This window comes from Littorina saxatilis, linkage group LG2, assembly GCF_037325665.1.
Source record: "Littorina saxatilis isolate snail1 linkage group LG2, US_GU_Lsax_2.0, whole genome shotgun sequence".
In the NCBI taxonomy this organism is placed as follows: domain Eukaryota; kingdom Metazoa; phylum Mollusca; class Gastropoda; order Littorinimorpha; family Littorinidae; genus Littorina; species Littorina saxatilis.
This window is the reverse complement of record NC_090246.1, coordinates 90277771-90305331: the sequence shown is the minus strand read 5'-3', so window position 1 is coordinate 90305331 and position 27561 is coordinate 90277771. Positions and strand designations below refer to the sequence as shown.

General features: G+C 44.7%; 1 protein-coding gene and 1 long non-coding RNA gene across 4 annotated transcripts in view; one reads left to right on the top strand and one right to left on the bottom strand.

The window, feature by feature from the left end:
- Positions 1 to 27561, bottom strand: part of LOC138960118 (myosin-IIIb-like) — a 105971-nt gene that overhangs the window by 1725 nt on the left and 76685 nt on the right. For all 3 annotated transcript variants that reach the window (XM_070331867.1, XM_070331868.1, XM_070331869.1), the window contains 9 exons: positions 26156 to 26271; positions 24205 to 24354; positions 6246 to 6357; positions 5379 to 5541; positions 4459 to 4539; positions 3914 to 4081; positions 2523 to 2704; positions 1952 to 2098; positions 1 to 478 (listed from right to left, as the gene is read on the bottom strand). The exon at positions 1 to 478 is cut by the window's left edge and continues 1725 nt beyond it. In XM_070331867.1, the coding sequence (XP_070187968.1) occupies positions 269 to 478; positions 1952 to 2098; positions 2523 to 2704; positions 3914 to 4081; positions 4459 to 4539; positions 5379 to 5541; positions 6246 to 6357; positions 24205 to 24354; positions 26156 to 26271 (1329 nt within the window). In that variant the 3' untranslated portion in view covers positions 1 to 268. The remainder of the gene's footprint in view (positions 479 to 1951; positions 2099 to 2522; positions 2705 to 3913; positions 4082 to 4458; positions 4540 to 5378; positions 5542 to 6245; positions 6358 to 24204; positions 24355 to 26155; positions 26272 to 27561) is intronic.
- LOC138960121 (uncharacterized) lies at positions 20779 to 24164 on the top strand. The gene is made up of 3 exons (XR_011453890.1): positions 20779 to 21446; positions 22904 to 22981; positions 23370 to 24164. It is a non-coding gene; the product is annotated as an uncharacterized lncRNA (long non-coding RNA).

Here is a 27561-nt window from a genome sequence, read left to right as displayed (position 1 = left end):
GCTATAATGTTCACACCATGGAAACTAGTAACTCAAAAGAACAGAAAAGAACAGTGTGAGACTTCAGCCACTTTTAGAACAAAGTACACCAAGTTGAGCGACACAAGAACACAGTGCAATATTGTCAGCCAGCGAAAGTCAAACAAGCACAATGAGACTCAAGACACTTTTGGTACAACAACTGCCGAGAACCATCAGAATACAGTCGGAGACTCAAGTCGATAAAAAGTCAGCCCACAGGACCCAAGAAGACACAAAAGTTGGAACTTTAGACACCTTTGGTATTATTTCTGTCGAGTACATCTATCATTTCAATTCCACTCACGCTGTCGTAGTACTGTGCCTCTTTGTGGGGCATTGTGGTCTTTGTTTCAAACATTTTGCGCATCTGTTCGATTCTGGCCTCCCCCACTTCATCCTGGTTTACTCTCTCCCACACTGGTTTGATGGGCTCTGTGGTTCCTGATTTTGCCTGAAACTTAAAGAAAGGTGTTGTTTTACATCTAGTCAAGCTTTGACTAAATGTTTTAACGTAGAGGGGGAATCGAGACGAGGGTCGTGGTGTGTGTGTGTGTGTGTGTGTGTGTGTGTGTCTGTCTGTCTGTGCGTGTGTGTGTGTAGAGCGATTCAGACTAAACTACTGGACCGATCTTTATGAAATTTTACATGAGAGTTCCTGGGAATGATATCCCCTTTTTTTTTTCTTTTTTCGATAAATGCCTTTGATGACGTCATATCCGGCTTTTTGTAAAAGTTGAGGCGGCACTGTCACACCCTCATTTTTCAATCAAATTGATTGAAATTTTGGCCAAGAAATTTTCGACGAAGGCTGGACTTCGGTATTGCATTTCAGCTTGGTGGCTTAACAATTAATTAATGACTTTGGTCATTAAAAATCTGAAAATTGTAAACAAATTTTTTTTTTATAAAACGATCCAAATTTACGTTCATCTTATTCTTCATCATTTCCTGATTCCCCAAAACATATAAATATGTTATATTTGGATTCAAAACAAGCTCTGAAAATTAAAAATATAAAAATTATGATCAAAATTAAATTTTCGAAATCAATTTAAAAACACTTTCATCTTATTCCTTGTCGGTTCCTGATTCCAAAAACATATAGATATGATATGTTTGGATTAAAAACACGCTCAGAAAGTTAAAACGAAGAGAGGTACAGTAAAGCGTGCTATGAAGCACAGCGCAACCGCTTCCGCGCCAAACAGGCTAGTCACTTTCACTGCCTTTTGCACTAGCGGCGGACTACGTTCAGTTTCATTCTGTGAGTTCCACAGCTTGACTAAATGTAGTAATTTTGCCTTATGCGACTTGTTTTTAGTGTGTCATCTGCTGCATGTTGTGTTCTTGAGTCATTTTGTGTGGAGAGAAGCTAAGCTACTGCCGTGTGTTCATAACTTCATAGCTGAGAGAAACAATAAGGTCTTATATATCAAAATCCGATTCATTTATCAAACAAATATCCCCCCCAAAATATAGACTGCTAACGTTCCAAAGTTCAGAATAAAAAAAACCAAGAACTGCAGGTTATTGGAACGTTTAATCATTGACAGCCACTGCGCCCGTCCTTCCAGATTCATTCATATTGTGTTTTACTATCAACGCATAATAAATGTCTCTTCTTTGAAAAACAGTTTGTTTTCATTTGATGGCCTTGTTGAATCAGTTTTATCTTGTTAAATGAATTAGACATTCCATTTTTCATTTGGTAACATTACCAGTATAATCTATAAACCTCCTGCATCAAAGTATAATTTTTGCAATAAATTGCTCCAACAACAAAGTCTATTTTTTCAACATGTTTCCCTGCATCAAAGTCCAATTTCTGAAATGTTTTGTTTGCAGGCCTCAATTTTTAGCTTAATAACAATTGTTTTGGGTAATTGCTGTGAATGAATACTTCAAAGACCCATTAAAAAAAATCACCAACCTTTGCTGTAACTTCAGTTTGAACCGCATTGGCTGCAGCTGCGATTGACACATGAGCCGCGGTGACGTCTGTGGTAGTGACAGCTTCAGCTTTGGTTTCATCCGCCTTCCGCAAGTTGCCGCTCATTTCCTTACCACTGTTCTCCACCTGTTGTGACACAAGGTATGTCAGTCATCATCATAGGGGAATGGAGAGGTCGTAATCCTCAACTAATTAGGATGAGAATTTATTATTTAAAAGAAATGAGTGCAGTACTGTAACAAAAATGTATTATCCCATCTCACACACACATGCATGCCAGCACGCATGCACACACACACACACACACATGGAAATTTACCCATTCACTCAAAACTTTTACCAGAGTAAAGCAAGAATGGTTAAGATTTGCACTTAGCCCTTTTAATACAAGATAGTACTAATTGGCCTGAACAAGTTTTCTTCTTAAACAATAGATGAAAATAGCTTTGATTTTTGTTAAATAACAAAAATAAAAAGTCTTCCGCTGGCCGCTCAAACAGGCTATGAAAGAAAAAAGAAAAAGAGACAAAAACTGCAGAAATGTTCAAACCTGCTGTCCAAAGAAGATGAGCTGTGTTTCTTTCTGTCCCTTATACAAAGCAAGCTGTTTGTACAGGGTCTTAGCTTTCCACATGCGGAAGTAGGTCTGGATAATGGTAGCGGCCCTCTGCTTTCTCTTCTGCTGGGCCAGCTGTTGTCTGGATTTCTTCTTCACTTGGTACAGACGGAACACTGCAACACATTGCACAAAGACAGGCATAAGGATGAGGTTTCATATAGTCCTGTGAGGTTTATATACCCTCATAGAAATTCAGGCTGCTTTCTCACTGGGGAAAGCGAGCTGTCATACAGTACGGCGCTACCCATTTTTTCTCTTTTCCTGCATTCATGTTTTCATGTTTCCAAGCCCTGAAATCCCATGCCGAACATGGGGATAGAACCTGCACTGATAGCGACAATAGCTTTTGAAGCCAGCAATGCTACTGACTGAGCTATTTCAGGAAGACAGACAGACACATGCACACACCCTGGCACACACACACACACACACACACACACACACACACACACACACACACACACACACACACACACACACACACACACACACACACACACACACACACACACAGAATAAATACCATACAGACATATCATGCTGCTTTTCATATCAGGGCAAAATTTCTGACATCTGCAAATGCAAGATAATTAATTATTCTGTTCAAAATGATCATTAAAAATATTCAAAAGTAAAGATAAAATCCTGAACAGAAAAAAAAATCTTAAACAGGCTTGACACTGCCAAATAGACGAACTCCGGAAATAACTCTTCTGGGTTTGTATAGGTTGTGAAAGAGTGAATACTCTTGCTTTTATCGAGGCAAACTTTCTACAGGTGCTCCTTAAATGCCTCAGTGTGTCAGACACACCCCTTGCTAGTGACTGGCCGGCATATGTCATATGGAAAAGTTTATTTGACTCACTAAAGGCAAGAGAATTCACTCCTTCACAACAAACCATGCAAATCCGACAAAACTATTTCGGAACATGGTCTATTGGTGCAATGCCTGCTGAACTACAAGGCAAAACCAATACGACAACTCACTTCTCTAGAAAACATAAAGAAAACACAACAGAAACAAGTTTTGGGAAATTCTTCATCAAATTTTTGTCACAGTCGCTGACTTCTTCAGGATGGTGATGACAAGTAAGGAATGATGTACAGCATATTGTCATGATGGGTTGTATGTAATTAAAGTGAAACCCCCCCTTTTAAGACCCCCCAATTTAATACTCCCTCCCTTTTAAGACCCTCTTTTCTCAGATTTTTTCTTCACAACATCTGTTCAATTTACCCCCATTTTTATCCCCTTTTTAAAACCTGTTTTTTTTCGAATTTGTGTAGGTGTTAAAGGGGGGTTCCACTGTACGACAACTCACTTCTCTGTATGAATTTGGCCGAGTCGGTTTCCTGTTTCTCCATGCGCCGCTTTTTGAGACTGGTGCGCAAGCGGTGTCTTCGGTACGCGGTCTGGATGACTCTGGCGGCCCAGCGACGGCGAGAGATCTGGGGCTGGTACTGCCGCCTGGTCTGGTGCCCTCGAACCACTGTTAGGCATAAATATGTAGAGATGTACAGATATTCAAAAAAATACTGATTGCTAACTAAGGTACAGAGCTAAAAATGGAAAGATGGTGACCAAGGGAAGCTATTCAAGTTCAGTATGTCATCATCACAATATTTGCAAAGTTTTCCATCTTTTTAATTTTATTTTGCTTAAGTGACATACATCTGACATGATCCCAGCAACTATCAATACAGATCTATCCAGTAAAGCCTGCGAATTATTGGGCGAAGTCGACTTTGCTCAGCCTACTTTACAAAGCTCGCTGCACAAATGTTCGGTAAAAAAAAACTTCTCGAAGCCTTCGTAAAGTCAACTCCAAGCTCAATTAAAGAAGGCCTTAATCAACGACATGATTACCTTTCTGTATTGTGGTGGCTGCTTGAAACCGTCGGTCGGCCACAGATCTGCACTGACGGCGCGCGAACCAGCCACGTGTCCCTGGGTCACAAACACAATAATCATCAACCAAAACAGATTCCACACATTCATCAAATGTTATGTCATTGGGTGTGCACGTTAAAGATCCCACGATTGACAAAAGGGTCTTTCCTGGCAAAATTGCTTAGGCACAGTTAATAATTGTCTACCTATACCCGTGTGACTTGGAATAATAGGCCGTGAAAGGTAAATATGCGCCGAAATGGCTGCAATCTACTGGCCGTATAAAATTTCATCTCACACGGCATCACTGCAGAGCGCCTAGAACTGTACCCACGGAATATGCGCGATATAAGCCTCATTGATTGATTGATGTCATTATTAAATTTAATTTGCACCAAGCTCTGAGGACCCGCTGCCGACAGGCAGACTTCATGGCAGCCACTGGCCTAAGGATATATGACCGCCTTGAACATTGAATGCAAGAGAAAAAGAAGTACTTCAATTTGGTTAGACTGCATAAACTTTCACAACACCACATCCCAAAATCCAGAGCGGTCTGGGGGCATAACCTCTTGAATGTTTTAAATCTACATTAAAGTCTGTGCGAATCTAAGTTATACCCACATGGATTTCGTATCAATCAATATTCAAGGAATTCTGCAGATCTGGTGTAAGAAAATCTCTAGAAGAGAAAAGGAAAACAGGGGGCAAAAGACAGACAAACTTACATTGTGTACAGAATTATTTATTTTTGTATGTTTCAGTGAGGCACTTAGAACTATTTTAGGATTTGCGCCATAGAAGTATCCTCATGGTTATTACAGTGACATGTGGCAAAAGACAGACAGACCTACATTTCTGCACAGTTACAAGTTGCAAAAAACAGACAAGCTTACACTTCTGCACAGTGACGGCAGCCTTTTCTCTCTGCCACTTCATTTTGTAGAAGCGCGTGCGACACATCCAGGAACGTACACACGCCTGCACCATGACCACTCGGCGCTGCAGGTTTTCGTACAGTCTGGCCAGCTCCTCTATGTGGTAGTACTTCAGGAACACCTACACATGACAACAATGTGATGAGATTATTGTGTAATTTTACTTATTTGTAAGACAGGAATGAAAAAATCTAACACATTCTTAGAACAAACAACTTCACAGACGATATTGCTGCTTAACACCAAGTCTCAAATGGAACATTGTCAATTATAATATTCCACAAACTGTAAAGGGATAAGGAAAAGGTATCATATCGTCCTATGAGGTTACCTTCATGGAAATTCAGGCAACTTTTCCCTGGTGAAAGCAAGGTACAATACAGAACGGCACTACCCAATTTAAAAAAAAAGATTCTGCATGCGTGCTCCGTATTTCTAAGCTCTAAGACTTTTGCTGTGAACTTGCTATCTTTATCGTGCGCATGCGTGCACAGGGAGGTGTTCGGACCCCATACGCAGAAGACTCTGAGAAATAAATCCCTTGACAAACATGGGGGTCGAACCCGCACAAATAGTGACAAACTGGTTTAAAGCCAGCGCCCATACTGACTGAGCTATCTCCCCGCCCAGCGACTGCAGTTGAGATTTTCTTACAAATGCTCTAAATACTGCTTACTTTACAATAGAATAGGTTTTGCACGCACACACCTTCACCCTAGTTACGCCTTCGTACAATATTAGCACGCCAAACAAAAAAGCACGTACTCTTCACCTATAAACGTAAATCTAGAAAAAAGCACAAAAGCAGAAGAGATCGGCACCAACCTTTGTCTTTCCGATGGCCCAGCCTGTCATGTTGAGTTTGTTCAGCAACAGCTCACAGTTCTCCTTGGTGATGGGAATCTTGTTGGTGCCGTAAATCCCCAGCACATGGTATCTGCGACAGACAGAACAATTCCGTAAGTTGATTATTCAGTCCCAAGTGTAGTGTTGTAAGTGGAACACGTAATTAAGAACATTAAACACAGCTGGTGTGTTTTAACAAGGGGGTTTTAATGAGTCGCTGTGGTAGGCATGTGTAACTCATCAGTTCCAATATGGCGTCTGCCCAGAGTGAGGCTGGGTGATGACGCGTACATGACGCGTACATGTATCAATGACGTAGTATGACGTTATCAGGACATCACACCAAGATTAACTCAATACCTTCAACAGCCCCAAATATCACCCGCTCGAGAACACATATCGACGTCATCACGGAATTTTGACAGAACTCATTTTTAGACAGCTTTTCAGCAAAAGGCCAAAACTGATTACGTGTATCTTTATTATGAAATTGAAAATTTTAATCTAAATTTTAATTTGATTATATACTTACCCAACTCACATACAGCAATTTACTTCAGTTTAGTGCTAGGACGCTGAATAGCATCGCCTTGGTAACAAGGGGAGGTCACCCTAAAAAAGAGCTACCTTGACCCCTTAACAGGACAAAGTCACACGTGACTTCCTGACCTTGCCGCCATCTTTGAATCATTCTATCGAAAGCGAACATAGAAAAATTTCCCTCTTTTTTAGGAAAAACCCCCATAAAACCCCAAAAGCGGGGCAGGAGGGCGGGTATCCACTATGTGAGTTGGGTAAGTATATAATCAAATTAAAATTTAGATAAAAATTTTCAATTAAATTACATATCTTATCCCAACTCACATACAGCAGAATGCTAATGAAGGAGGTGGGAAAACAAAATTCCACTTGTCCAGCAGCGACAAAGGCTGGTAGGGAGCTACTGCCATCATGACGAGTGCTGGCCACATCTCGCAGGTAAAAGTTGATGAAGACGCCCTGCGATTACCAGTAGGCAGCGTCTAGGACCTCTGCCAGCACGCCTGAGCGGAGGACTGCCAGAGAAGTAGCCCAGGCTCTGGCTTCATGAGTTCTTGACAACTTCCTAGGAAGGACAGAATGCCCAATCCCAACTTGTCTGTGCCACCACGCATACGCTTGTTTAATAAGCGTAGAGACCCATCTTACCAAAGTGACCCGCGACAAGTCCTTGCTCCTTTCAGTGTTAACTGAGATGAAGAGCAGTTTTTGGTCCCTAGACCTAATAGGCGTGGTACGGGATAAGTAGCTGGTAAGAGTACGAACAGGACAATTGACCATATCAGGGTCACCAGACGCAAGAATCCCACTTAAAGGAGGAATGCGAATAACAGAGGAGGACAGACCATGTTTTTGGTTTTCGGCAAGGAACCCCGGCCGAAATCTTAAAACAAAAGAGCCATAGCTCTCACAAGAAATATCCTTAGCCAGGCCTGAAAGAGCGTGCACCTCACTGCCCCTACGGCAGAGGCTAACAAAACGAGGAACAAGGCTTTACGAGTCAAGTTAGCTAAGCTCGCTGAAGCTAAAGGTTCGAAATCCAAAGAGGCTAGAAACTTGCGTACCAAAAAAATAAGTCCCACACGGGAAGAGGGGACTTAGCCTTCGTAAAACCAATCGCTGCCCCCTTAAGAACACTATCAATTACACCGCCCAGGTTAATGCTATGCCCTAATTGCTTCAGAGTAGAAGAAATGGCTGAGCGCCTGACTCTCAAAAAAGAAGGAGCCAAGCCCTGAGGAGCCAAACACGAGAGATGATTTGCTACATGCATAGAGCGAGGAGAAGTAGCAGTAACTCCATTCTCCGAGCACCACTTTGTCCAAGCTGACCAGTGTGACGCATAAACAGTGCTGGTCGATTCCCTGTGGACCTTTTGGACAAAGCCTAAAGTAGCGTCTGAGGAGCCAGAACGGCGCAGCAACCTAGAAAGAAGGGAGGGCCGTCTGCGAGGCGAAGGAGGACGGGGACCAATGTTGGCTGGGCCACCAAGGGGCCACCAACACCAAGCAAGGCTGTCCCCGCTCCGCCTTCCTGAGAACCTTTCCCAAGAGATGAAACAGGGGGAAAGCATAGGCTATCAGACGCGACCAGTTTACTTCGAGGGCGTCTGTTTCCCTCCCCTCTGGGTCTGGAAAGGGGGAGACAAAGACCTGAAACCTGCAGGAGAATCTTGTCACAAACAGATCGACTGTAGGCTTGCTGAAATGCCACCCAGACGTTGTAGGACCTGATGAGTCAGAGTCTACTCCGTGTGCATCGTACGCGACGGGCGACTGAGGTAGTCCGCAAGAACGTTGAGTTTGCCTGGGATGTACTTCGCTGACAACAGAATAAGGTGCTGGCTGCCCCAGGCAAGAATCTGACCTGACCTGACAGAAAGAGCGAGAGACAAAGTGCCTCCCTGTTTGTTGATATAGGCCGCCATGGTCGTGTTGTCTGTGCGAACCCCAATTTGTTCGTTCCTGACCATAGACAGAAACGATTGAAGTCCCAGGAAAACAGCCTCTAACTCTAGGGCATTAATGTGCCCCCCACTCTGCGTCTCGTTCCACAGACCTGACGCAGTGTGAACAGAAAGATGGGCACCCCAGCCCTCCATAGACGCGTCTGTGAACAGAAACTCGTCCGGGGGGGGGGGGGGGGGGGGGGGGGGCAAACGAGATTGGCACTCCCTGTGAAATCCCAGGGAGCAGCCACTGCCTCGTTGTGTGCCGAAACCAGCTTTCAAGAGAGACTACTGTCTCCCAGCCCTGAAGAGAAGGCTTCCACAGCGAACTCAGGGCAGCCTGAAATGGCCGCTTGTGGACTCTGCCTAAGGGCACAAGAGTGGCCATCGATACCATTTGGCCAAGAAGAGAGGTCAGAACACGTACAGCCGCTCTCTTTATCAAGGACAGAGTACGAAACAGACTGTGCAACCTGTCCACCCTTCTCTGTGAAGGGCGTACCCGCCAACCGACGGTGTATGTCTTTGCGTGTGGAAGAAAAACAACCCCAATGCTAAAAACGTCTGTGCCAAACCTAGGCTTAGCCACATGATGGTGTTTAGTTCTTTCCGTAACCTCTTAGAAAGAAAAGCTGAAACTAAGGAATTCCTGCGAGTCCTTTGTGCTGCGCAGCGAAAGTCGCTGACAGAAGCCACTGCCTCAAGAGGTAGGCTTAGCCGGAAAAGTTCCGACTGAGAGGTTACGAGCAATGGCTCAGTGAGCCTAAAAATTTAGTCAGAATGTGAGCCCATAATTTGGACATGTTCTGGCGACTTGTCGGAAACCAAAGCTTATGACCCTGATGAGAAAGCGCAATTCCGTAAACCGTAAAAGCTGAGATAGTTTTAACAGCTTGCCTTGTTTTTCGCCACAGAGGCAAAAAACAACAAGAAGGGCAAAGCCCATACGACTCACATGCTTGACCTTGACCTTTACATGACCTTGACCTTCAGGGTCAAGGTCAAATAACTAAACCTAGCAATGACATCATACACTAAGAACTGCTTTACACATTTTTCCTACCAAAATACATGTGACAAGGTCATCCAAGGTCATGCAACACAAAGCTGTTAATTCAAGACATAGGAAGTACAATGGTGCTTATTGGCTCTTTCTACCATGAGATATGGTCACTTTTAGTGGTTCACTACCTTATTTTGGTCACATTTCATAAGGGTCAAAGTGACCTTGACCTTGATCATATGTGACCAAATGCGTCTCATGATGAAAGCATAACATGTGCCCCACATAATTTTTAAGTTTGAAACAGTTATCTTCCATAGTTCAGGGTCAAGGTCACTTCAAAATATGTATACAATCCAACTTTGAAGAGCTCCTGTGACCTTGACCTTGAAGCAAGGTAAACCAAACTGGTATCAAAAGATGGGGCTTACTTTGCCCTATGTACCATATATAGGTGAGGTATTGAATCTAAAAAATTTCAGAGAAAATGTGAAAAATGTGAAAAATAGCTGGTTTTTAGGCAACATTTATGGCCCCTGCGACCTTGACCTTGAAGCAAGGTCAAGATGCTATGTATGTGTTTTGGGGCCTTGTCATCATACACCATCTTGCCAAATTTGGTACTGATAGACTGAATAGTGTCCAAGAAATATCCAACGTTAAAGTTTTCCGGACGGACGGACGGACGGACGTCCGGACGTCCGGACGGACGGACGGACGGACGACTCGGGTGAGTACATAGACTCACTTTTGCTTCGCATGTGAGTCAAAAATTGAGGCCTTAGCAACTTCACCCTAGAAGGTGAAAAATAAGAGGTATGCCGCACCAAAGATAGGCGTACATACCACGAAGCTGCCTAAGGCAGAGGGTTTAACCCAATGTTTGTTTGCTTAGCTTCGTATCTTGCCTAAATAAAGGCCAAATGCGGCCAGCCGACGCAGCTCACAGCTTCTCCCAGAAGATGAACCACAAAAAGCAAAGAGAGGAGTAGATCCGCCTCTTGTTTGCAACCTGAGCCAAGCAATGTGCCAAGAAAAGCGCTGGGAGGCTCCGCTGTTCAAAAGACTTTAGCCAAAGTAGCTAGAAGCGACATGACATCCTTCTCCCGTGCGTCACGACGAAACTCGAAGTTAACAAGAGCAGAGAAGATAGAGCTCTATAAAAAATCTTGCAAAGTTTCCGAAACAGAGGATAACTTGAAAAGATCATGTGCTTATTCCCCCAGAGACAAGAAAGAGGACTCAGTATAACATACTGTTCTACTGTAGCCGTCTTCCCTACCAGAATAGTGACAACTTTCTCTACCGCATCGTCACGAAACCTGAATGGGTCTAATGACGACGCGATCAATCTCGACAGAGATCTCTGCAAAGTCTCAGAGAGAGACGATAACTCAAGCAAGCGTAAGCCAGTTACTCCAAAGACAAAAGAGAATTCTCCGAAAACGGGACTACTCTGTCTCTGCTGTATCATCTTGCCTAAGGACTGCAAGTTCCGGAAAAGTGGAACGAGGCAAGGCAAACGAGCCAATCAAATTGACTGAATTATGCAGCAGTGTAAACTTCTTAGCCAAACCAGCAGGCAAAGCTGAGGCTAAAAACAAAGAAGCACGGTAAGGCTGCGCTGAATCAGGAGCCAGACCTTGTGCTGTTAACCACGGTACAGCGTGAAACGCACCGCCATACTGCCCAGTAGTCAGTAGCATAGACAGCTCAAACGCTACCAACGGGAATTTCCGAAAACGGAACTGCTGTTACCAGTCCTTCGCAGAACGGGAATCCCCCAAAGCGGAAGGAGGTTAGGCAACAAACCTACAAGTGTTGCCGCACCCTCCTCGAACTACCGTGAAGTAACTTCCGCCGCCAAAGCCAGTGCTAGCGGAAGTTCAACCAGTACACGGAAGTTGGCATCTTCGTCAACCTGAACAGAAGCACCAAAATCCGACTCATAATCCCGCACATCCGTGCAACAAGGCAACGAACTTCCGCCCTGACTACAATAGTCAGGCGAAGCGTCACCCAGAAGAGACGACACACGAGGGATGCGATACCCAAGCAGTGTGTCCCTAGGGACTGCTTTCCTGCCCAGAGGGCGGAAGCGGGGAATGTCACCCCCTCCTCAAAATACCGTGAAGCCACTTCCTCCGCTAAAGCCAGAGCTTGCGGAAGCTTAGTCGGTATGCGGAAGTTGACATCTTCGTCACCCTGGACGGAAGTGCCAAAATCCGACTCGTAGTCCCTCACTTCCGTGAAGTCAGGCAAGACACTTCCGCCGTGACTACCATAGTCCGACAAAGTGTCGCCCGGAAGAGACGCCCACGAGGGATTTTATACCCAAGCGGTACGTCTCTAGGGACTGCTTCCTGCCTGAAAGGCGGAAGCGGGGAAAGCTGTGAAAGCTGTGCTGCCGCACCAACCGCTCCTCTAGGGAGTGTCGGAGGACGCACTTCCCCTGTTCGGTCAGAGACCGAACGCGTGTCTGGGCTTTTCCCTCGATCTATACGTTCACTCGATCGGAACGACGTAGACCGAGGGCCTAAGCTTTCGCGCACACGAACCGGTGTGGCTACTCTCTCCAAACACGCACTTCGTTTTGGCCGGAGAACCCGGTTACTGGCGAAGTATAAATACCTTGATCGTCGTCAGTCCAAGAGGCCTGGGAACGCAGCAGGGAAACACCACGGCTGCCATCAAACGAGGCGTGAACGTCAGCGGACGTAAGGGAAGGCGGAACACACACCCTGGCAAGGGAACGCACACCTCCCACACCGGAAGGCAAAGACACATCTCAGCCTTGGTAGACGAAAACTCGGCTGAAAGAGAGGATATCTGAGCACTCAAGGAGTGCAAAATAGCATAAACATCCTGCTTCTCGCTAACAGGACCTGAACCGGACAAGACCGGTGAAGCAGCTGAAGGCAAACTAGGCATAGCCGGAGAATTAGGTAAGTCTAACGCACATCAAACGAGGATTTAGTCAAGGATCTGTGACTTAAATCAAAGCTTAACCTGCCGACTCTACGACTTACAAGAAGGCTTCTTTGTGGGAGAAGGCTCGGCCACTGACTTAGCATTTTTATTCTTTCCTTATCCGACATGGCGAACGGAAAAAAAGTAAACAAAGCTAAGTACTCAACCAAACCTAAGTCACAAAACGATAACAAACGACAAAAAAGCTCACCCAAACACACAGTAGGAGCAGAGGGACCGTGTGCAAGTACCAAGGCAGGGTCTGACAAAGGCAGAAGTCAGAGAGCAAAATCAAAACACGTCTGTAGACACGGACCGCTGAAGATGGAATGATTCAAAGATGGCGGCAAGGTCAGGAAGTCACGTGTGACTTTGTCCTGTTAAGGGGTCAAGGTAGCTCTTTTTTAGGGTGACCTCCCCTTGTTACCAAGGCGATGCTATTCAGCGTCCTAGCACTAAACTGAAGTAAATTGCTGTATGTGAGTTGGGATAAGATATGTAATTTAATAGTGTTTATATTTGTACCTGGTGTGGATAGAAAGACAAATGAATGTTAAAGCATGTATTGTCCAGCTTATTTTACAGAATATTTCTCATTGAGAATGGTTTACTTAGTTTAAAGCACAAAAACATCAAAATCGCCAAGAATTAAATTACGCCAAAATTCCGGGACGACGATATGCAGATCCCTGAAATGTCCCCATACAAACACAATTCTACACATGACACATATCTGTTAGGGTTTGTACCAGCTGCCTGCAAGGTTTGAGCGTTTATAATTTCAGAAAAATCGCAGTGGTTACTTTTACTTGGCAATGAATTTTTAGAGTTTGAAATCCACCCAGTTACTTCCCATGTCACAGAAGGCAAAGGGCCACGGGTACCTGGTGAATGGTTGCAAAAAATATGACGGATGCAATGTTTAATGTTTTGATGGCCGGTGCACAGTGAGTATCTGCTAAAACCTAGCTCAAGAACTGTCATGGCTGAGCTAGCTCAGTTTCATGCCAAACATTGCAGCCCATAGTTAATTGCATAATGCACTATTCTGAGCCACTGGCCTGAATTGTCTTTCACAGTTGTGGCATCGTCATTTAAATGAGATAAAGAGGTGTCAGTCATACAAACGCTACAGTCTAACAAGTCTGTGCATTCAATCTTTTTTAACAAGAAGAGCAAACGCTCGATCGAGTCACTTTCGCAGTTCTGAATATTATATGAGGCATCAGATGGACAGGAAGAAATTGCTATTCACAACACAATGAGTCATGTTCACATAAAATTTGAGCCCGGTCACTTTTATAGTTTCCGAGAAAAGCCCAACGTTAAGTTGTGTGTTGCCGAACAGAAAAGGCTAGTTATCTCCCTTGTTTTTCTGATAACGTTCGTAAAAGGCTACAGATGTAAATACTTTGATGTAAAGAATAATCCTACAAAGTTTCAATCACATCCGATGAACTTTGTCAAAGATATAAAATGTCTAATTTTTCCTTTGACGCTGACCTGTGACCTTGAAAAAGGTCAAAGGTCAACGAAACCATTGTTAAAGTGTAGAGGTCATTGGAGGTCACGACTAAACAAAATATGAGCCCGATCGCTTTGATAGTTTCCGAGAAAATATAAAATGTCTAATTTTTCCTTTGACGCTGACCTGTGACCTTGAAAAAGGTCAAAGGTCAACGAAACCATCGTTAAAGTGTAGAGGTCATTGGAGGTCACGACTAAACAAAATATGAGCCCGATCGCTTTGATAGTTTCCGAGAAAATATAAAATGTCTAATTTTTCCTTTGACGCTGACCTGTGACCTTGAAAAAGGTCAAAGGTCAACGAAACCATCGTTAAAGTGTAGAGGTCATTGGAGGTCACGACTAAACAAAATATGAGCCCGATCGCTTTGATAGTTTCCGAGAAAAGTCCAACGTTAAGGTGGTGTCTACGGACGGCCGGCCGGACGGCCGGCCGGACAGACTAACACTGACCGATTACATAGAGTCACTTTTTCTCAAGTGACTCAAAAATAAAGATGTAAAATACACTTCCAGCAAGTAGTTTTTGAAGGTAATTATTGTTTAAAAAATGTCTTTAGGCTCTTTCCTGTCACACATGTGGTAAAAAAATTAAAAATTTTAATAATAAATTTTCATTTGATTAATATACTTACCCAACTCACATATAGCAATTAACCCATAGTTCAGTGCTGATATCGCTGTACGCGTCCCCTTAGCAACAAGGAAGACGCCTCTAAAAAAGAGTGACCGAGACCCGTAAGGGTATCCAAGCCAGCCCGTAAGGGAGGCTGCCTTCCATATGCGCGCGCATATGCCGCCATCTTGTCATTCTACGCGAAGCCCAACTCACTACTTTTTTAGACCCCCATACCCCCCACAGCGGGGAGGCGGGAGGGAATAAACGATGTGAGTTGGGTAAGTATATTAATCAAATGAAAATTTATTATTAAAATTTTTAATTAAATTACATATCTTACCCAACTCACATATAGCAGATTGCTACTATAGGAGGAGGGTACTTACCAACTTAAGACCGCAGGACCTGCCCTGCAGCCACGAGAGCAGGCAAAGCCGCACTGCCATCTTGCCGCCTTGCCGCAATGTCTCTCAAATAAAAATTGATGAACACGTCCTCAGATTTCCAATAAGCCGCTGCACAGGACCTCTGATAGGCGCCCTGAGCGAAGCACGGCCACAGAAGACGCCCAAGCCCTCGCTTCGTGCGTCCTGGCTGACGTAAGAGGAAGCACCGCCCTGACCTCGCCAGACTGGCGTTGCCACCATCCATACGCTTGCTTAATGGTCAGTGAAACCCATTTAGTCAAGGTGACCTTCGAGATATCCTTCGCCCGCACAGTGTTGAGGGATATAAACAATAATTTCTGAGTTTCCGAGCGAATCGGCGAAGACCTAGACAGGTAGCTGCTTAACGCCCTGACAGGACAATTTGACAGATCGGGGTCTCCAGGAGCGAGTATATCGCTCAAGGGTGGAATACGAATGCAAGGCGAAGCCTGACCGGGCTTTTGATTTTTAGCGAGAAAATTAGACGTAAATCTCAAAGAGTAGGAGCCATCCCTCTCCAGGGAAATATCTTTAGCGAGACCAGAAAGTGCGTGCACCTCGCTACCCCTCCTAGCCGTGGCAAGCAAGACCAAAAACAGAGTTTTTCTCGTCAAATTAGGTAAACTAGCCAACCGGAGAGGCTCAAAGTCCTCCGATGCAAGGAAACGGAGAACCACAAACAGATCCCAAGCAGGGAGCTGTGATCTTGAGAGCGCTGCGTCAAGGGCAGCTCCCTTAAGCACGCTTGAAATGACACCGTCAAGATTGATCTTGCGACCGAGCTGTCTAAGAGTGGAAGAAATCGCAGACCTTCTAACTCGCAGTGACGAAGGAGAGACCCCCCTACTAGCCAACCAAGAGAGGTGGTTGGCTACCTCCATGGACCTTGGGGAAAGATGTTGAACCTTATTCTCAGAGCACCACTTGGCCCATGCAGCCCAATGAGAAGAGTACACGGAGCTAGTTGAGTCTCTGTGTGCTTTCTGTACCAGTTTCAGAGTTGTGGCCGAGGCCCCGGCACGACGCAGAGCGATTCTGACAGAATCCAGCCGTGAAGCTGCAACGCTTGCGGATTCTCGTGCGGGACCCCTGACCTGGGCTGTAACAGGTCGCCCCTTCGAACGCCTAGAGGAATGGGTGGGCGCACTGCCAGCCGCAGAAGGTCCGGATACCAGTGCTGGCTGGGCCAAAGAGGAGCAACCAGCACCAGCGCTGGTTTTTCCAGATCCACTTTCCTTACCACCTTCCCAAGCAGGCAAAACGGAGGAAAAGCGTAAGCCTGCAGATTTGACCAATCCAGATCCAACGCGTTCACCGCCCACGCCAGAGGGTCCGGGAACGGTGAGACGAAAAGGGGAAGCCTGGTGGAGAATCTCGTTGCAAACAGATCTATGCAAGGCTTGTCTACTTGAACCCAAAGACGGTCCAACGCCTGGTGGGAGAGGGTCCATTCTGAATGCAGAACCTTGTCCCCCCGACTGAGGGCATCCGCCAAAACATTGAGCGTGCCCTTCAGGTACTTCGCTGAGAGAAGTATGTTGTGCGAGCTGCACCAAACCAACAGACGGCAAGCGCTCTCCGACAGCTTCTGCGAGCGTGTGCCCCCCTGCCGATTTATGTAAGCGGCCACAGTCGTATTGTCCGTGTGGACTTGAACATGACTGCCCCCCAGAAGCGGCAGGAAAGCCTGTAGACCCAGAGACACAGCCTCCAGCTCCAGCACGTTTATGTGCTGAGGAGCTAGGGAGAGATCCCACAGACCGGAGGCTGTCTGATCGGCCAGATGAGCACCCCAGCCTGTCATGGATGCATCTGTAACAAGAATGTTCTCCGGCGCCGGAGGAACGATCGGAACACCCTGAGAGACCCAGGGGAGCAGCCAAACACTTGTAGTGTTGCTGAACCAACTCCCCAGTCCTATGCGAACATTCCAGCCCTGAGAGGCTTGGTCCCACTGCCTCCTCAAAGCCGCCTGAAACGGCCTCTTGTGGACCCTGCCTAGAGGCACAAGGGGAGCCATCGATTCCATCTGCCCCAGTAGGGAGGACAACTCCCGGGCCGTGGACACACTCTTTCCTATCAACAAGCGAACCAAGTTCTGAAGCTTGTCCACCCTCTTTTGAGAGGGACGGACTAACCACTCCACCGTATCGAAATCCATGCCCAGGTAAGTGAAGCGCTGGGATGGTTCTAACTCTGACTTCCCTAGATTGACTGTAAAGCCCAGCTGAGCCGCCAGGTCGAGAACCCTCGCAGTCTGAGTTCTGCACATGTACTGGTCCTGATGCAGATTCAACCAATCGTCTAAATACGCCCGTAGGCGTACCCCCTCTTGTCTGACAAGGGAGCAAAGCTGGCGAACGACCAGCGTGAAGATCCAGGGGGCCAGGGAAAGCCCGAAGGGGAGTGCCCGAAATTGAAACACTTTCTCGCCCCACAGAAAGCGCAGCCATTTCCTGTCTTGAACATGCATGAGCACATGGAAATACGCGTCGGTGAGATCCACCGACGTGGCCCAATCTCCCGGACGCAGAGCTTCCCTTACAGAGAGTGGAGTCTCCATGACAAACTTGACTACCCGTAGGTATTTGTTCAGGGTGGACAGGTCCAAAACAGGCCTCCAAGCCCCTGAGGCTTTGGGCACCACGAACAGCCTGCCGTAAAAGCCGAGGGACTCTCGATCTCGAACTTCCTCTATCGCACCCTTCAGAAGTAGGGAAGCCACCTCCGCATGAACGGCTGACTTGGCTTCCGGGTCCACGGGATATCTGAAAGGCGGAGGTATCCTGGACAGAGGTGCCTTCCCCTCTGCCCAGAGGAGACGGAATCCCGAACGCACTATTCCCAAAATCCACCGGCTGGACACCAGGCGTGTCCAGGCGGCCAAGGCCCTGGAGGGGCCACCCGCCGCCACCACGGCGGGGGTTACTGGGAATAGTGGCTCGGGAGACCCTCATTGGGGGTGAGGCTTGTGCCCCGACCCCCGAGAACCCCCAAAGGAGCCTCTCTTCTGGTAAGGCGCGCCTCGCCCCCTACCCCGAAAAGAGGTGGACTGATTTTGCATCTTGCCCCCCCCAGACGAAGAAGGCTGAGCCTTACTCTGGGAGGTAGGCTTGCTCTGAACCTTCTGAAAGCCGTGGTGAGCAATCCTTGCAATAGCCAGATCCCTAGCGTCCTGGGTTTCCTTCTGCAAAGCGTCCAAAGAGGAAGTACCCAGCAGCGACCCTTCCGTAAAAGGAGATACCTTAAGTCTGTCAATGGTACCCCTGTCTCGGATCTTTGAACCCGCCAAAAAGGCAGTTCTGCGGGAATGCACAGCATGCCCGTAAAGCCTGGCTGACAAGCTCAATTGTTCCTGAGAGACCTTGGCAAGCGTCGCCAACAGAGTTGTCACATCCTCCTGGGAGGCGTCGTAACGGAACTCAAACGGGTCTAACGATGAAGCGATAGACCTAGACAAAGAGCGTTGGAGAGAACTAGAGACGGAACCCAACTCGAGCAGAGATCTACCCGTCTCCTCCAAAGCCTGAAGAGCAGACTCCGTGTAAGGGACTGTTCTATCCCTGGCATACCCGTCCTCCCGCAGAGAAAGCAGTTCCGGAGTCACCGGTAGAACTGATCTCGGCAAAGCGAAAGAGTCAAGTAGAGCGACGGGACGAACCAACAGTTTAGAGCTCTTTGAGAGCGCAGAACAAGGAACGTGCTGACCCGCTTTAGCCAACCAGGGGCCCACCACCTCCGGCGCCTCCCCATGCTGTGACAACAGCGGAAAGGCATCGGACATAGCTCGACCTTTCGCAAAAACCTTCGACATCTCGACCGCCACAGAGGGGGACTCCCGGAATCGGAACGAACTTTTCGGTTCCTTAGCACTCCTGAAATCCCCTAAGGCAGAAGGAGGATGGACAAACTGAGATTTGTTCACCGCCACCTCCTCCTCGAGATATTTCGAAGCCACTCCAGCCGCCAGAGCCACCGCATCTGGCAGCTGCCGTGGCAAAAAGAATCCAGCACCTTCAGCCTGAGAGGCGGCACCGTCATCCAGGTAGCCTTCGTGCCCTTCCGTGCACTCCGGAGGCTGGTCCCCGTACTGACTAACCGAGTCAAGTCCAGAGCCAGCCATACTACCACCAACTTCCTGCCCCCTGGGCGGAAGCAGATGCCCTTCAACCTGACCACAGTCTACTGACGAGGCGGGAAGAATAGGAACATCTGTTCGCTTGTCAGGGCCCTTAGCACCCACTGACACCCCGACTAAGCGGTGGATATCAGCCGATGTTTCAGAACTTTCACCTGGGATGAGACCCGAGGCTACTCCCTCAAGACAACGCTCACGTGGAGTGCACATACCTTGTGAAGAAGAACGGACACCGGCCGGAGACCCCACGGGAGCCTGAGAGATCCCATCCTGAGACGCATGCACGTCCGCCCTCGTAACAGTAGCAGAGGGAGGCAAACGCACACTGGCCAGCGACGACGTACCCCCGACACCTGCCGGCAGCGCACGTATCTCCGCCTTAGTTGACGAAACTTCAGCCGCTAAGGCCGAAACCTGAGAGCTTAATGTCAAAAGCAAAGAAGCAAAATCCGCAGATGCAAGCCCAGAACCTACAGGCGAGACATCCCCTACAACATGCTTAACCCCGAGCAAGGGCTTCTCCGTAGGTTTAGCAGACGAACCGGAAACTCCGGGCACGCCAACAACAACATCACTACATTTTGGATTCTGAACCCGAAAGAGACACGGGCGTATCGCCGTGCGTTTTAGAACTTCTAGAACTTCTAGAACTTTTCTTAACAGGAGAGGGCGAAGCAGCTACATGTTTAGATGTTGACCTCTTCCCGTCCGCATTGTCGGCCATGATGAAAACAACTCACAAACAAATTTGGAAAAAATTTTGTAAGTCCGAAAACAAGCCAACAATGCCGCCAAAATTCAGGTAAAAAATGGAAAGATCTCACCTCAACAGCAAATGCGAAGTCCGGAGACAAGAAGACACCAAGGGGAACACAAACCAGGTCTGGAAGACCAAGCAAGTAGGCTGAAAACACAGCCGGAGCGTACCAAACACGACCAGCTCCACTGAGCGCTGAGAGTAGAATGACAAGATGGCGGCATATGCGCGCGCATATGGAAGGCAGCCTCCCTTACGGGCTGGCTTGGATACCCTTACGGGTCTCGGTCACTCTTTTTTAGAGGCGTCTTCCTTGTTGCTAAGGGGACGCGTACAGCGATATCAGCACTGAACTATGGGTTAATTGCTATATGTGAGTTGGGTAAGATATGTAATTTAATCTGTTTTTATACCAGTCCTGCTTAATAGACATTTGGGTCACTCTCCTGGAAACTGGTCAGTCGGGACAGCGTACAAAAACATTTAAATAAACAACAACATAATTACTTTCCTTTATGTTTATGTGTTTTGTTGTCTTCAGTGTTATTTGGAGCAACAGCGTGAACAAGAACTAAAGCGTTGGTAAATTCTGTGATTTGCTTTGCACTGCAGAAGCTCTGAATCGCCACTTTTTTCCATTCGAAAGTGTGACATGCTATCTCTGCACATACACATGCCTCAAATTTACCCATTTGATAACACATTTTTCTACAATTGTTGCAAATTCCTGTGTATGAATTTGATTTCACCCGCCCGATGCGCCCAAACGATCTTTTGATAATAACTTGGTTGCATTTGACCATGTAGAAACAATCGTCTCGCACGTCACGCCTGGTGTCCTATTTTTAGCTTCAACGCCATGCCCAAACATAACTTGTGCATACTGTTTCAGGGGATGGATAATTCTACTCTGACATAGTAAAATATTCGATGTCGTTAATCGCGATTGAATGAGATTCAAGTTGAGTCTGTAAAGCAAGTTTAATGAGATGTTCTGATAGATCTGCAAGTGGTGTCCGAAAATTTGCGATACGTGTGAGCACATTGCAGAACTATTTTCTGGCAAACTTGCGATCTTTCAACCCATTCGCGCATGAATATAAGGGAGTCCCTGTGGGGGTTACACGGTGCAAACGTGTTTTCGTACAATCGAGCACGCGGTTAGACGCAGGAAAACTTTGTTGTTGCGGTGTCCGCGCCAAAGTTGACGACAGACGTGCGAGACGGTACATGTGATCACAACCTTTGAGGTAAGTTTGAGCTTTACGACGGCTCTATTTTTACTATTTTGCCTGTAGAACTTAAACCACTAATATGATTTTGTCATGTTTACAAACTGAATTCGAAAAAAAAATGCCTTTCTGTCAGAAAAACGCAACCAAGTGGCAAATTCATGGGTAGAGTAGATCTAGGTACAGTCCAACGTGAAAAGAAGTTTTCGTTTTTTATGATTGTTTTGCGCCTCTTGTTAGTTTATTTTCTATTTTTTTTAAATGAAGATTAGATCATGTGGTTCAGGTTCATTTGTTTTGTTGAGAATCTCAAGAAATAACGTTTGAATCTCTCATCATAGCCAGAGCTGTCTCGTTCGTATAGCAGACGCCATTGCTGCTTTCCGCATGCGGTGTCAGCGATGCGTGCGGGGCAGAAATTATGACAGATACTGGCATTTTCATTTGCACTGGAGCAGATTTTACACAGCGTGTAGTCATTTTTACATTTAGTCAAGTTTTGACTAAATTTTTTAACATAGAGGGGGAATCGAGACGAGGGTCGTGGTGTATATGTGTGTGTGTGTCTGTGCGTGTGTGTGTAGAGCGATTCAGAGTAAACCACTGGACCGATCTTTATGAAATTTTACATGAGAGTTCCTGGGCATGATATCCCCAGATGGTTTTTTTTCTTTTTTTGGATAAATGTCTTTGATGATGTCATATCCGGCTTTTTGTAAAAGTTGAAGCGGCACTGTCACACCCTCATTTTTCAATCAAATTGATTGAAATTTTGGCAAAGCAATCTTCGACGAAGGCCGGACTTTGTGTTGCATTTCAGCTTGGAGGCTTAAAAATTGATTAATGACTTTGCTCATTAAAAATCTGAATTGTAATTAAAATTTTATTTTTTATAAAACGATCCAAAACTACGTTCATTTTATTCTTCATCATTTTCTAATCCAAAAACATATAAATATGTTATATTCGGATTAAAAACAAGCTCTGAAAATTAAAAATATAAACATTATGATTAAAATTAAATTTCGGAAATCGATTTAAAAACAATTCCATCTTATTCCTTGTCGGTTCCTGATTCCAAAAACATATAGATATGATATGTTTGGATTAAAAACACGCTCAGAAAGTTCAAACGAAGAGAGGCACAGAAAAGTGTGCTATGCAGCACAGCGAAACCACTACCGCCCTAAACAGGCTCGTCAGTTTCACTGCGGTCATTGTTAAAAAATGCAGTGCGTTCAGTTTCATTCTGTGAGTTCCACAGCTTGACTAAATGTAGTAATTTCGCCTTACGCGACTTGTTGTTTCTTTGTGTTACGAGGATGTGTTCAGGACAGAACCACTCTGATTTCCAATGTGTGTATCTTGGGATCTTGACGGTTGTAACATGCACTGTTATGTACCTCAATGTGCGATGTAAAGCTGTGGTAGCAATTACAATATCTGACTCCAACTGTTGCATACTTTTTTTTCAGATGCCAGGATGCTGCTAATGCTCCTATCCTTTCTGCCAGTCCAGTCAATTCTGATCCAGGAGCAGATCAGAGAGACCGGTACGTTTCTACTGTAAATAATTGTTTTAACATGTTTTTCATTAATCTTAATCTTATTATACTGGAATGACTTTGCTTGCATGCAGTCATTTTTTTTAAATTTTCTGTATCCATACTGATTTGTGCAGACATTCCTCGCAAAGTCTTTCCATGGCATGGTAAGTGCAGGTTACATTTGGAATCAATTACATTTATACATGTATTTCAAGTACCAAATTACCCCTAGTTGGTATGAATGGAGAGCTTCAGTTGTCTGCTTTTCTGAGGTAGACATTTCCAAGTTTATTGGTGTCACTTGCTCCTTGTATTTTTAATTCATGATGTAAACCTTTTCAGTTACTATTTTTAATTTTTCTATTTTAAGAAAGGTTCATTTGTCTGTCCACAGATTGACACACTGGATGGGAATGGGGTGGTTGTCCGTTTACTTAGGAAACAAGGATCATCGTTTGTGTGGCCTGCTGTGGAGGAGATATTTTTTGTGAAGTTTGAGGAAGTAGTTGAGGTGTTGCCTGTCCCAACTCTTGACAGACGTGGCAGACACACATTTCAATAAAAAGTTGTTTCGTTTTGACTGAAATAAACCCATGGTTAACTGATATTGGTGTCTGTGTTTGTTTGCGGTGTCCATGGTTACACGCGAGACGTTCTGTGTCATTTGATGAATATCTGCATGTATTACCAAGATTTTTCAAAGTATGTCCATAGTCCTGTTTAAGTATTCATGGAGATTCTTTAAATCATACAATTTTGCAGATAGCAATTTCTGATCACTTGCTGGAAAGGTTTTCTGTGAATGAGGAAATTGTTGATCTGGCGTCCTCATAGTAATCCCCCCATTATGTAAGTGTATGGTATATTTTGAAACTTCTGGTACTTCTATGAAGCAATTTCTATTGTATCTCATTGGAAATTGCATGATAATCACTTGTATTTTTTATGATAAGAGTAAAAATGTGCCTCTTATGGTGTCCTGTGTTTCACGCGAGACGAGGCAACCTTCAACACATTATCTTAAATTACAACATTTCCAAAAGTTTATCTTGCTTTTCAAAACCTTGTGTTGGAAAGTTGAGATGTTAAACAAACCAAACACACCAAAATATTTCAATTTTGACTAACTTTATTTTTGGGCACTCAAGTCACACATCTGACCAGTTTTCAGGAGAGTGACCCATAAACATTTGAAATTCTATAAACATTTTCAATTCTAAGTATCTCACCTCTTGAGGAAGTCAGCGAAGGGAATTCTGTGAGAGTAGCCCTGGCGTCGAATGCGTGTCGTCTCCAGGACACCAGTGTAGCGTAGCTGGATTTGAACCCTGTCAGGATCGAAGCTCCATGGCTCCTTGTCATCGTTTGGTTTAATGCACCTGCAGTAGTACAATTATTGCTTATGAGAGCTAGACTGTAAATGAATGCCTATGTCAATACCATGCTGTACACTACAGTGGAACCCCCCTTTTAAGACTCCCCAATTCAAGACTCCCCAATTCAAGACTCCCCAATTCAAGACTCCCCAATTTAAGGCTCCCCAATTCAAGACTCCCCAATTCAAGACTCCCCAATTTAAGGCTCCCCAATTCAAGACTCCCCAATTTAAGGCTCCCAAGTTCAAGACTCCCCAATTCAAGACTCCCCAATTCAAGACTCCCCAATTCAAGACTTCCCAATTCAAGACTCCCCAATTTAAGGCTCCCCAATTTAAGACTCCCCAATTCAAGACTCCCCAATTCAAGACTCCCCAATTCAAGACTCCCCCATTCAAGACTCCCCAATTCAAGACTCCCCAATTCAAGACTCCCCCATTCAAGACTCCCCAATTCAAGACTCCCCAATTCAAGACTCAACACATTTAAGGCTCCCCAATTCAAGACTCCCCAATTCAAGACTCCCCAATTCAAGACTCCCCAATTCAAGACTCCCCAATTCAAGACTCCCCAATTCAAGACTCCCCATGCAATTCAAGACTCCCCATGCAATTCAAGACTCCTCAATTCAAGACTCCCCAATTCAAGACTCCCCAATTCAAGACTCCCCAATTTAAGGCTCCCCAATTCAAGACTCCCCAATTTAAGGCTCCCAAGTTCAAGACTCCCCAATTCAAGACTCCCCAATTCAAGACTCCCCAATTCAAGACTCCTCAATTCAAGACTCCCCAATTCAAGACTCCCCAATTCAAGACTCCCCAATTTAAGACTTAAGTCTTCCCTTTTAAGACCCGGTTTTCTCAGACTTTCTGTTCATAACCAGTGTGTAAATTTGTCCATACCCCTTTAAGCTATGCCTACTTTTTTGTCCATGGGCAAAGGTTTTTCCTGCCCCTTAGGACTTCCCAGATTAATTGCATGACCAACTCACCAAAAAATTACTACATAAATCAAACAAAATAGGTCCTCTTTGGCCTACCTGAACATTGATACATCGGTTTTGGTTTTGGTATCATATTGTCCTGTGAGGTTACCCTCATGGGGACTTCTTCTTCTTCTTCTGCGTTCGTGGGCTGAAACTCCCATGTACACTCATGTTTTTTGCACGAGTGGAATTTTACATGTATGACCCTTTTTTTTTTTTTTTTTTTTTTTTTTTTTTTTTACCCTCATGGGGACATTCGGGCAGCTAAATTCTCACTGGGGAAAGCGAGCCAGCATACAGTACGGTTCTATCTAATTTTTTGTTTGCTGCATGTGTGTATTCATGTTACCAAGCCATGAGACTTTTGCTGTGAACTTGGGATCTCTATCGTGCATATGTGACCCTCCACCACGAAATGAGTCGCATGTCACCTCGCGCGGTTCTGCGCTAGGCTTAATAAAAGTCCGGGGAGTGTCTGGTAACAGTGTGAGGATCACCTTAGTCACAGGCTTATAACTCAAACAGTTTTCGCTTTTTTCGAAAACTGTTTTCACCATTGGATAGAGCATAAAAAACTCTTTAGACAAATGTAAAAATATGAAAATCATGCAAAGGTGACAAGCGACTCATTCCGTGGTGGAGGGTCACATATGTGTGCACACTGGGTTGTTAGAACAAAGTTGACCCTGGGAAATAAATCCCTCGTAGAGTGTGGGGGTCATGCTGTGAACAACTGCATGGTTTCAAGCCAGTGCCGCCACCAACTGAGCAATCTCCCTGCCCTGAAATCTGAAAGGGCGGGAGCTTTACACAATATACCTGACAAAGTGTGGCGTGCCTGCCACCATCTTGTTCAACAGGTCCATCAGGGAGAAGCGGAAGTATGTGGCCACGGTCTGCTGAATGCGTGTCATGCTGGTGGTCCCTGTCACGTGCTGAAAATATATAGTATCAGATGATGTATTTTACAGTGGTTGTAACTAAGTAATGCACATATTAATGTAGTGTGCAAGTACATAAAAATAAGATAGGTATAGTGCAAGTAAATGAACTTGCTCACAAATGCACATAAAAACAGATAAAACACACATATTACACATGTGCATGCAGACCTGCACACAGACAGTCAGACAGACAGAAGCACACATGCACGCACACACACACACACACACACACACACACACACACACACACACACACACACACACCAAAACGTTTCACGCAAGGATTTTAACAAAAAAGCAAAAGTTTTTCTGCATGAACAACCTACTGAATTATACAGCTTGAATATAATAAGGCATTTTGCCATGTAAACTATTCATGGAGTAAACCTGTTTTATCCTTTCAAAAGCTTGCACACCAGAAAGATAAGTACATGATAATAATATAAATGTTTTGTGTTGGTATTCAACTCATTTCGTTAGAATTCATTCTACTGGCAATGACCACAAGTATACACTTAAATTCAGCCACCTCTATCTAATTCTCAATGTTTCCTCTATTGCTAATTAATTAATTCAGACAGAACAAAACGCCCACAACTCAAATTCACACCAATCAGATATTTGTTTCCATTATGATATTTTCACGGTATCCCAATAGCAAGTTCACACAAACTCAAACCTGTGATTTATTCTTACCCAAATTAATTCCCCCTAAAATTAAATTTAAAACAAAACCACACATTAATTTCTGCACACGCAAAAATGTGAAAGCCAAGCAAATCTCCAGGATTAAAAAATAATAATTAAGGGATGGAATAAACTTCTGTGGCAAACTGAATAAAACCAAACTTGGCAAAAAGAAGTACATGTACAGTAAATGAGTAAACTTTCAGAAAATACTTGGAACAAAAAGTAGTTTAAAGAGAAGGCAAGGGAAGGGATAAAGGTAAAAATAGGTGTGAATAATGAGAATAATGAAGCCAAGTAGATAACATTCTACACTAAATCTAAAGAAATAATTCTAGCAAAAATGAAAAAAACTTTAATTCTAAACAGATCTTTTTTTCTGTGAAGAAAAATAGAGAAAGATGACAAAGAAGAATAAATAATTAAAAAAAATAAATCAATAAATAAATCAATAAAGTTAACAAAACAAAGGATTTCTGTAAAATTGAATAATAAATCAATCAATAAATCAATAAATAAAATACCCAAAAAATAATAGTAAAATGAAGAATACACAAAATAATGTTAACATTCTGAAAAGATGACCTAGCTAAG